We start from the raw sequence: 8,524 nt of genomic DNA, 5'->3' as shown, positions 1-8,524 counted from the left end.
TGTGTCTTATTCTGTCCATTGTTGTCTCTTAGTCTGTCCATTGTTGTGTCTTAATTTGTCCATTGTTTTCTCTTAGTCTGCCCATTATTGTGTCTTAGTCTGTCCATTGTTGTGTCTTAGTCTGTCCATTGTTTTCTCTTAGTCTGTCCATTGTTGTGTCTCAGTCTGTCCATTGTTGTCTTTGTCTGTCCATTGTTGTGTCTCAGTCTGTCCATCGTTGTCTCTTTGTCTGTCCATTGTTGTGTCTCAGTCTGTCCATTGTTGTCTTAGTCTGTCCATTGTTGTCTCTTTGTCTGTCCATTGTTGTGTCTTAATTTGTCCATTGTTTTCTCTTAGTCTGCCCATTGTTGTGTCTTAGTCTGTCCATTGTTGTGGCTTAGTCTGTCCATTGTCGTGGCTTAGTCTGTCCATTGTTGTGTCTTAGTCTGTCCATTGTTGTGTCTCGACTGTCCATTGTTGTGTCTTAGTCTGTCCATTGTTGTGTCTTATTCTGTCCATTGTTGTCTCTTAGTCTGTCCATTGTTGTGCCTCGACTGTCCATTGTTGTGTCTCAGTCTGTCCATTGTTGTCTCTTAGTCTGTCCATTGTTGTCTCATAGTCTGTCCATTGCTGTGTCTCGTCCGTCCTTTTTTGTGTCTCAGTCTGTCTATGTTTTCTCTTAGTCTGTCCATTGTTGTCTCTTTGTCTGTCCATTGCTGTGTCTCAGTCTGTCCATCGTTGTCTCTTTGTCTGTCCATTGTTGTGTCTCAGTCTGTCCATTGTTGTCTTAGTCTGTCCATTGTTGTCTCTTTGTCTGTCCATTGTTGTGTCTTAGTCTGTCCATTGTTGTCTCTTAGTCTGTCCATTGTTGTCTCTTAGTCTGTCCATTGTTGTCTCTTAGTCTGTCCATTGTTGTGCCTTAGTCTGTCCATTGTTGTGCCTTAGTCTGTCCATTGTTGTGTCTTAGTCTGTCCATTGTTTTCTCTTAGTGTTCCCATTGATGTCTCTTTGTCTGTCCATTGTTGTCTATTACTATATATTATGTGTTTACATCTGTTTTGGTTGTTTGTTTTTTAACGTCGCACTCAGCAATATTCCAGATATATGGCGGCGGTATGGACATCATCGTGTTTGGACCAGACAATCCACAGAGGTTCGATCTACGCACATGAGATACTGTGACATGTGTCAACCAAGTCAGTGAACCTGACCACCAGACCCCGTTAGTCGCCTCTTACGACAAGCATGGGTTACTGAAGGTCATTTCTAACCCGGATCTTCACGTGTCCCAAAGCATGATTAACACAGTACTTAATTCTAACAGAAAGGAGAAAACATCTTGGCTAACTAACACACTGACGGTTTATGCATTCAGGTGTTGTGCGTGCGTGTATCACACTATCTGCACTGGTGACAATGAGGAGGTCAAACGTCAAACGTGCGTGTCACTGTTGGACCAGAATTACCGTCTGCTCTGTAATCTGCAAGGTTGTTCAGCTTTGTAAACTGTATCTGACATAGATTCCAACACAATATACTATCTTCCGAAGAACTGACGTCAACTCGAAACAAAACGCTGGCCAATCTGTGAAGGCACAGGTGTACAACGTCATGAAGTGCATTTTTTAAAACTGTCACTCCTTTGCAGCATATGACATAAATTCACAGCTTATATGTAGGAGCGTTAGGAGACTGACACTACTCTCAGCCATGATAGCATTTCTTGTTTTGATCGGATCTGTGGCAGTTTACGGGTGAGTCTTGTGAGTGACTATATCTGACCAGATGTGTGTTATGTGTAAGTGCTAGGAGTACAATATTTGATTGTAGTGTTTGTTTGTTTGTTTGTTGTTTAAAGAACAAATAAACTTTGTTTTTTTGGTACTCTTTTAATTATTACATATGAAAGATTTGTGGTTAGTCACTAGCGTCTGGCTCGAACAAATAAGGCCTAGCGACATCAAGCGATTTTGACAGAATCGTCTATGAAAACAAGTTGTAACTCGGAAACTAGGCAAAGCAGGAGACAAAATCAAATGACAGTAGATTGTGAGAACATATAGCTTTCATTTTCCACAACAGTTGTCACGATTTCAGGTTTATACAAACCTGTAAACAAGATAATCTACCCCCTGAAATGTACATGAATTCTACATAGGCCCTCATATCTATTCCTCATATGACGTCACAGAGACGCGCCGCTCTGATTGGTTGAAATTTCGTTCGCGGGTGAGGATTGTGCACTGTTGTCAAAAAGGTCGATTTAAGTTAATTAAAGATCGAAGTGAGTAGTTTTAATGACGGGGTTTCATTTATAACGATGCCAATTAGTTATTTATGTATTTGTACCCCCTCAGCCATACATATTCCAGCAATATAGCGGCCGTCTGTAAATAATCGATTCTGGACCAGACAGTTCAGTGATAAACAGCATGAGCATCCATTTACGTAATTAGGATACGATGACATGTGTCAACCAAGTCAGCGAGCCTGACAACTCAATCCCTTTAGTCGCTTCTTACGACAAGCATGGGTTACTGAAGATCAATTCTAACCCGGATCTTCACGGGTCCCTAACACGGAATAATGACCATCCAGAAACTCACTTCCTTGGTAGCCTCTGTATTTTTTCGATGATTCACAGAGTATTGTAACAAAAATTATTTTTTTTAAAATTCACTGTTGTACTTAACTGTTATGGTTGTGATATCTGTCTTTCAAATACAGAAGTATATAAGTAGGTCAACAACGCTTTATTCGATGTTTGAATATTAGATGACTACAGGAACGGTCAGACAGCATCTCAGAGGCGATCGTCGGCCCACCTGGCTTGCCGCTGTCCGAGGGTCAAGTCTCTACTGACACAAAACATTCTTAATTCATGTTCACTAATAAAAACAGTCCTGAACATAATGTAGAAAAGTCGTAAATTTGTATACTGTGTGAGAAAACTAAAACTTTTCTCTATCACAAAAGTTGTACGACATTATCGATAACAAATATGGATAATCATTAATCATTTTTCCAATCGACCATATTTCCGATTATCGATAATTTTAGCCAGCCGTAGTTAAAACCCTTTTTTCACCCAAATACCTACGATACTGTGTTTACCCGGTGTCTTCTTGATGCCAGATCCGTTGGACTTTTATCCATTTGAGCCTCGTGTAAGCCCTGGTGATTTCTCACTGTGGAGTTGCGTCCCTTAGCTTCCTGATCTGCTAACCGTGGGTTCAGTAACCTGATTTGACCTGATTAAGATTGTAGATTGCCAGTTTCAACTTTTTGTTTCTTGATTTCACTAAAGCGGTAAACAAGGACTGGATTAAAACCAGTCGTCACTCCTAGTTAACTCTAAAACTGGTATAAGTTTGAAAAAAAGTTCCCCTTCTCACCACGGACTCCTCTGTCCTCAGCCAGGGTCAGAGCCAGGGCCACGCCCACGCCCACAACCACTCCTGCATCCACAACAACCACCAGCAGCTGCAGGCGGACCAAGTCATCATCAGCGTCATAGCCGACATGGAGAAAGATGGCGACGGCATTGTGGAGCAGACCGAGGTCGAAAAGGAGTTTGTCGAGAAGTATGACCATGACAGTAAGATATTATCAGTTGTATTATTTACAGATTAAGATCAATAATGCGGCAAAGGGGGTTCGGATGATCCTGGCACAGTCAGGCTGGTTAGGTTCGTCAGTTCAGGGTCCTTGTGAAGATTCGGGTTAGAACTGATCTTCAGTCGTGCTTGTTGCTAGAGGCGACTAACGGGATCGGATGGTCAGGCTCTCTGACTTGGTTGACACATGTCATCGTATGGATCCTATTGGCTCATGATGCTGATGGAATCAGCTGATATCAATGTTTTCATTTTGCACACATTGAAATATAACACTCAATATTAAGCGTTAGCACGAATGCCGAAGTGGACTTTCCGCCATATTGAAGAGTTGATTGGTTGGTTCTTTAATGCCACACTTGTTTCACGGACAGGCTGAATGTCTTCGAATAAATGAGGTATGTTATGAAACGGTATTGAGTTTCTGGGCCTAGATTTTGGAAGCTCTCTTAGCGCTAAGATAGTCGTAAGTTAATGTTAATGAATGGCACTTACGACTATCTTAGCGCTAAGAGAGCTTCGAAAATCTAGGCCCTGAACTGTTGTAGGTCAATGTTGAATATACGTGAGAGTTACGATCACCCCAGAGCTAAGATCACTTTGTACAATGTACATGATGTTTCAGAGAGCGGCGATGTCAGTGAAGATGAGTTTGTAAAACAGTGGCATCAGCAGTACCATGACGCACCTGACTTTGCCGGCTACCTCTTCCACCACTTCGACTCCAACGATGACCACAAACTGTCCGCCATCGACATCGTCAATTTTGTGAAAAGTGCTGATGCTGACGGTGGGTGATGCTTCTTTATTGTCACTTTCAGGTTACTAGGAGGGTCCGGTAAAAATAACTCATCTATTTACTGATGACTAACGGGGCTTTACAAACGCGTGCAGCAGTATGTACAAATATGTACCACAGAGAACGCTTTATACAAAGCGTATATTTAGAACGTATTCTCATTGATCTTTCATCCCACGTACGATACCTCTCTGAAGATCACGTTATAGGTCACGTGAGCTGAACCACCCAATCAAAATCAAGGTTCGCGGGTTATTGAACCAATCGGATGTCACCTTTTTAAAGCAATTCGGCTTCATATCCACTTCAATTCGGAAATTTCGTTTTGTACAAAACCCACACTAAACACAGTAATTCCGTCTTTGATAGTCAGTTTGGGAGGAAACACTTGCTGACAGTTTTAGCAAATGTGGAAACTTTGACCTTGACACTTTCTGAAAAAGATGGATGCATGTTTGCGAGCGAGAGTGTGAGTTGTCTCCCTTCCTGTATAAAGCTTGACAGTAGTTATTTCATTGCAGGAAATGGTCGCGTCTCGATCGCAGAGTTCCAGGCTTTCTTGACCAACGTAAGTCACGTGACAATAAGATCTCCGAGTCATACACATGCATTTGCCCTGATACTTATCTGCCATTTTGTTTTTAGCTCAGACACATCCGGGTGTTACTGAAAGTATTATGATATGATACCACATTCAGTATTCTGGATTTTGATACAAACTTAATACTCATATCGGAACAAACGTTTCTTTTTGTATGTTTTTGTAACTTAGGCAACTAAAATATCATTATAATTACTAAATATCAATTACAAGACGCTGGGTGTTGTTAACATGACGACTGAAGCATGTATCTGAGGAAAGGGCACGTTCACATTCATTCCATTGAGACTGAAGGTGTCCATCAAAATATATTCTTTTCAATGCATTGGAGAGGCTTTGGGGAAACCCAGTGTTTGAAGCATTCATAAACGTATCCTAAAGGGTTCACGCCGAAGACCTGTGTTCGATTCCCCTCATGGGTACAATTTATAAAGCCCATATCTTGTGTCTCCAGCAATATCACGGCAGGGGGACACCGGAAATGGGCTTCACACATTGTACCCATGTGGAGAGTCGAAACCGTTTCTTCGGCGTGAAGAGCGAACTCTTTAACCACTAGGCTACCCCACCGCCCTGTGTTATTCAAAAAACAAATCATGGCCGTTGTGTTCTGAAAAACGGGTTTCGAAGCTTCTCGTTGGTGTATTCTGTTTTTAGAAGAACTGAGATGATTTGGAGATTTTACGTGCGCTTACCGACATAATGCGGAAATGGATTAAGAGACTGGATCCAGATAAAAAAACCGCTCATAGTGTATCGACGTATCGTAACTGTATAGTTGTCATAGGCTTACGAATAGACTGTCCCTGAACCACATTACTTTTCCTAATGTCTAGCCCTCCTAATGCTAAAGCCCTAAATGGAGCAAGTCTAGATTTCCACAGGTTGCCCGAATGTCCGAACTCACTGGGGCTCCTTTTCAATTTAAATGGGTTTATTTCTTCTTTGTCATCTTTCATGACCAACACAATCTCTCACTGTGACTGACTGACAGACTGAGTTTGGTTTTACGCCGCTTTTAGCAATATTCAAGCAACATCACGGCGGGGGACACCAGAAATGGGCTTCACACATTGTACCCATGTGGGGTTTCGAACCCGGGTCTTCGGCGTGACGAGCCAACGCTTTAACCACTATGCTACCCCACCGCCACCTCTCTCACTGTGACACTTTATATGTTTCAGCTCTACGTCAACTGCGTTCCGTCACATTATTCTCACGGCCGTTGAGATGTGCTGTCAAGTAAAACATTATGATGTAAATTGCCATCTTAATTGTTTCCTTTGTCAAAGTGGATCGTGAGGGTCCTACTCGTCGACGGTGTCGGCATTTTTAAGTTTGAAAGTACAATATTGAACACACTTATGGATAACAACTTGTTTTGTTCAATATTGAACGGGACCTGTATATAAACTAACGGACAAAATAAACGATACTAAATCACTGATATTTGAAAACGACAAACCAAAATTGTGAAACATGAAAGAGAATTTTAATAACAGGTGTATGGGCCACATGCATGCTACCCAGTTACATCAGTTTTAAAGGGGTACTGAATACATCTGACGTAGTTTGAGAAGTGGTTATAAACTTCATCCTACACAAGAAGACAAAAAGTAGTCCAACATACACGAAGACAAAAAGTAGTCCAACATACGGAAGACAAAAAGTAGTCCAACATACACGAAGACAAAAAGTAGTCCAACATACGGAAGACAAAAAATAGTCCAATATACGGAAGACAAAAAGTAGTCCAACATACGGATGACAAAAAGTAGTCCAATATACGGAAGAAATAAAGTAGTCCAACATACACGAAGGCAAAAAGTAGTCCAACACACAGAAGATAAAAAGTAGTCCAACATACACGATGACAAAAACTAGTGTAGCATACACGAAGACAAAAAGTAGTCCAACACACAGAATACAAAAAGTAGTCCAACATACACGAAGACAAAAAGAAGTCCAACACACGGAAGACAAAAAGTAGTCCAACATACACGAAGACAAAAAGTAGTCCAACACACAGAATACAAAAAGTAGTCCAACACACGGAAGACAAAACGTAGTCAAACATACACGATGACAAAATGCAGTCCAGCACACATTCGTGACCCACTCGTGTTATTCCGGGACAAGCCGAATAGAGACTCGTGCCCCTTCTGGAAGGATTTCATATTGGCGCATGAACATCAGAACACGGGGGCTTGTATTGCTGAAAATAATATGTCCTGGGTCCTACAAGCGTACACTGATATCCATATACATATAAAGAAGGATGTATATATATGGATATCAGTGTACGCTTGTGGGACCCAGGACGGATTATTTTCAGCAATACAAGCCCCTGTGGTGAATATGAACAGAAATGAAGATATCGAAAAAAACAAACTTTAAAGTAGCACTTGAAAAACTACGAATGGAAGAAATACGTCCAAACCAACGAATTGGGATCATGTCTTACCTGAAGGGAAATGACATGCTGTATTGTTACCAAACTGGGAGTGGTAAATCTTTGACATTTGAAATTGTACCATTTGTTTCACAAAACAAACGAAGCAACAGTAACTGTCGTATCCTAACTCGTAGCACTCATGAAGAGTGAGTGAGTGAGTTTGGTTTTACAATGCATTCAGTAATATTCCATATTTGGCGGCGGTATGTAAATGATCGAGTCTGGACCAGACAATCCAGTGATCAGCAGCATGAGCATCAATCTACGCAACTGGGATTCGATGACATGTGTCAACCAAGTCAGCAAGCCTGACCACCCGATCCCGTTAGTCACCTTCTCATAAAGAACCAAATTGAAAAGGCACAGCATCTCGAAATTAAATCTGTTTACCTTCGAGGCCATTCTCTTCCCACAGAGGTTACTTGTCATATCTTCCTACGTAACCTCTGTTCTAATACGGCCCTTTCATGGTGTGAGCGTTCAAGACTCGTGATTGGAGGTAATCAGATTTAGTTGTGCAATCAGCGACGTTGTTTCAAAAGTGATCATTCGCAAGGCCTCGGTAATTTCCGTATACTTCGAGAAAACTAAACCTCTTCCCCTGCGCGATGCGCAAACGTTTCTTCTAGACAGAACTCAGTCATGTTATGGTGGATCAGTGGTGTCTCCATCGCCCTCGTTGAAAACGAACAAGCTAGCCATTAAACGTCTTGTGTGTAACATCAACACACGTCCCCGGTAGATGGGGATATTTGTGGCCTCACATTTGCTTGTGTTAGTCAAGTTGAATCTAAGTCGATGTAACACGTGTTCTGATTGGATAGAAAGAAGGGAGATAATTCGTGTTGCGATCTTTTGCCGCTAGGGGATTTTACGAGAACCGGGAAATATGGCCGTATTAGAACAGAGGTTACGTAGGAAAATATGACAAGTAACCTCTGTGGGAAGAGAATGCTTCGAGGCATGCAAGGTGAAATCTAGTGAGGATGATCTAGTATCTAGAAATACCCAGAACATCTTCAAGCATAAGACAGACGCTGGTCTTTTCACTTCAATTGAACAGTTTGTTTAAA

At 41.5% G+C, this 8,524-nt stretch overlaps 1 protein-coding gene across 1 annotated transcript; it reads left to right on the top strand.

Moving 5' to 3' along the window:
- Positions 1-1,576: 1,576 nt before the first annotated feature.
- On the top strand, positions 1,577-6,258 carry LOC124283058. Its single transcript, XM_046719078.1, has 5 exons — positions 1,577-1,733; positions 3,396-3,577; positions 4,222-4,386; positions 4,917-4,963; positions 6,181-6,258. Exons 1-5 carry the CDS (start codon positions 1,690-1,692, stop codon positions 6,223-6,225), a joined length of 483 nt encoding a protein of 160 aa, XP_046575034.1. The 5' UTR covers positions 1,577-1,689; the 3' UTR covers positions 6,226-6,258.
- The last annotated feature ends 2,266 nt before the right edge of the window (positions 6,259-8,524 follow it).

The sequence above is a fragment of the Haliotis rubra genome, unplaced genomic scaffold (genome assembly GCF_003918875.1).
Source record: "Haliotis rubra isolate DU_JTF1 unplaced genomic scaffold, ASM391887v1 Scf309, whole genome shotgun sequence".
Taxonomy (NCBI): Eukaryota; Metazoa; Mollusca; class Gastropoda; order Lepetellida; family Haliotidae; genus Haliotis; species Haliotis rubra.
This window is presented reverse-complemented; position numbering and strand designations above follow the sequence as displayed.

Coding starts and splice junctions, on each gene's coding strand:
- LOC124283058 (XM_046719078.1), top strand. CDS start 1,690: ATGATAGCATTTCTTGTTTTGATCGGATCTGTGGCAGTTTACGG. Junction 3,578..4,221: donor CGAGAAGTATGACCATGACA/GTAAGATATTAT, acceptor ATGATGTTTCAG/AGAGCGGCGATGTCAGTGAA. Junction 4,387..4,916: donor GAAAAGTGCTGATGCTGACG/GTGGGTGATGCT, acceptor ATTTCATTGCAG/GAAATGGTCGCGTCTCGATC.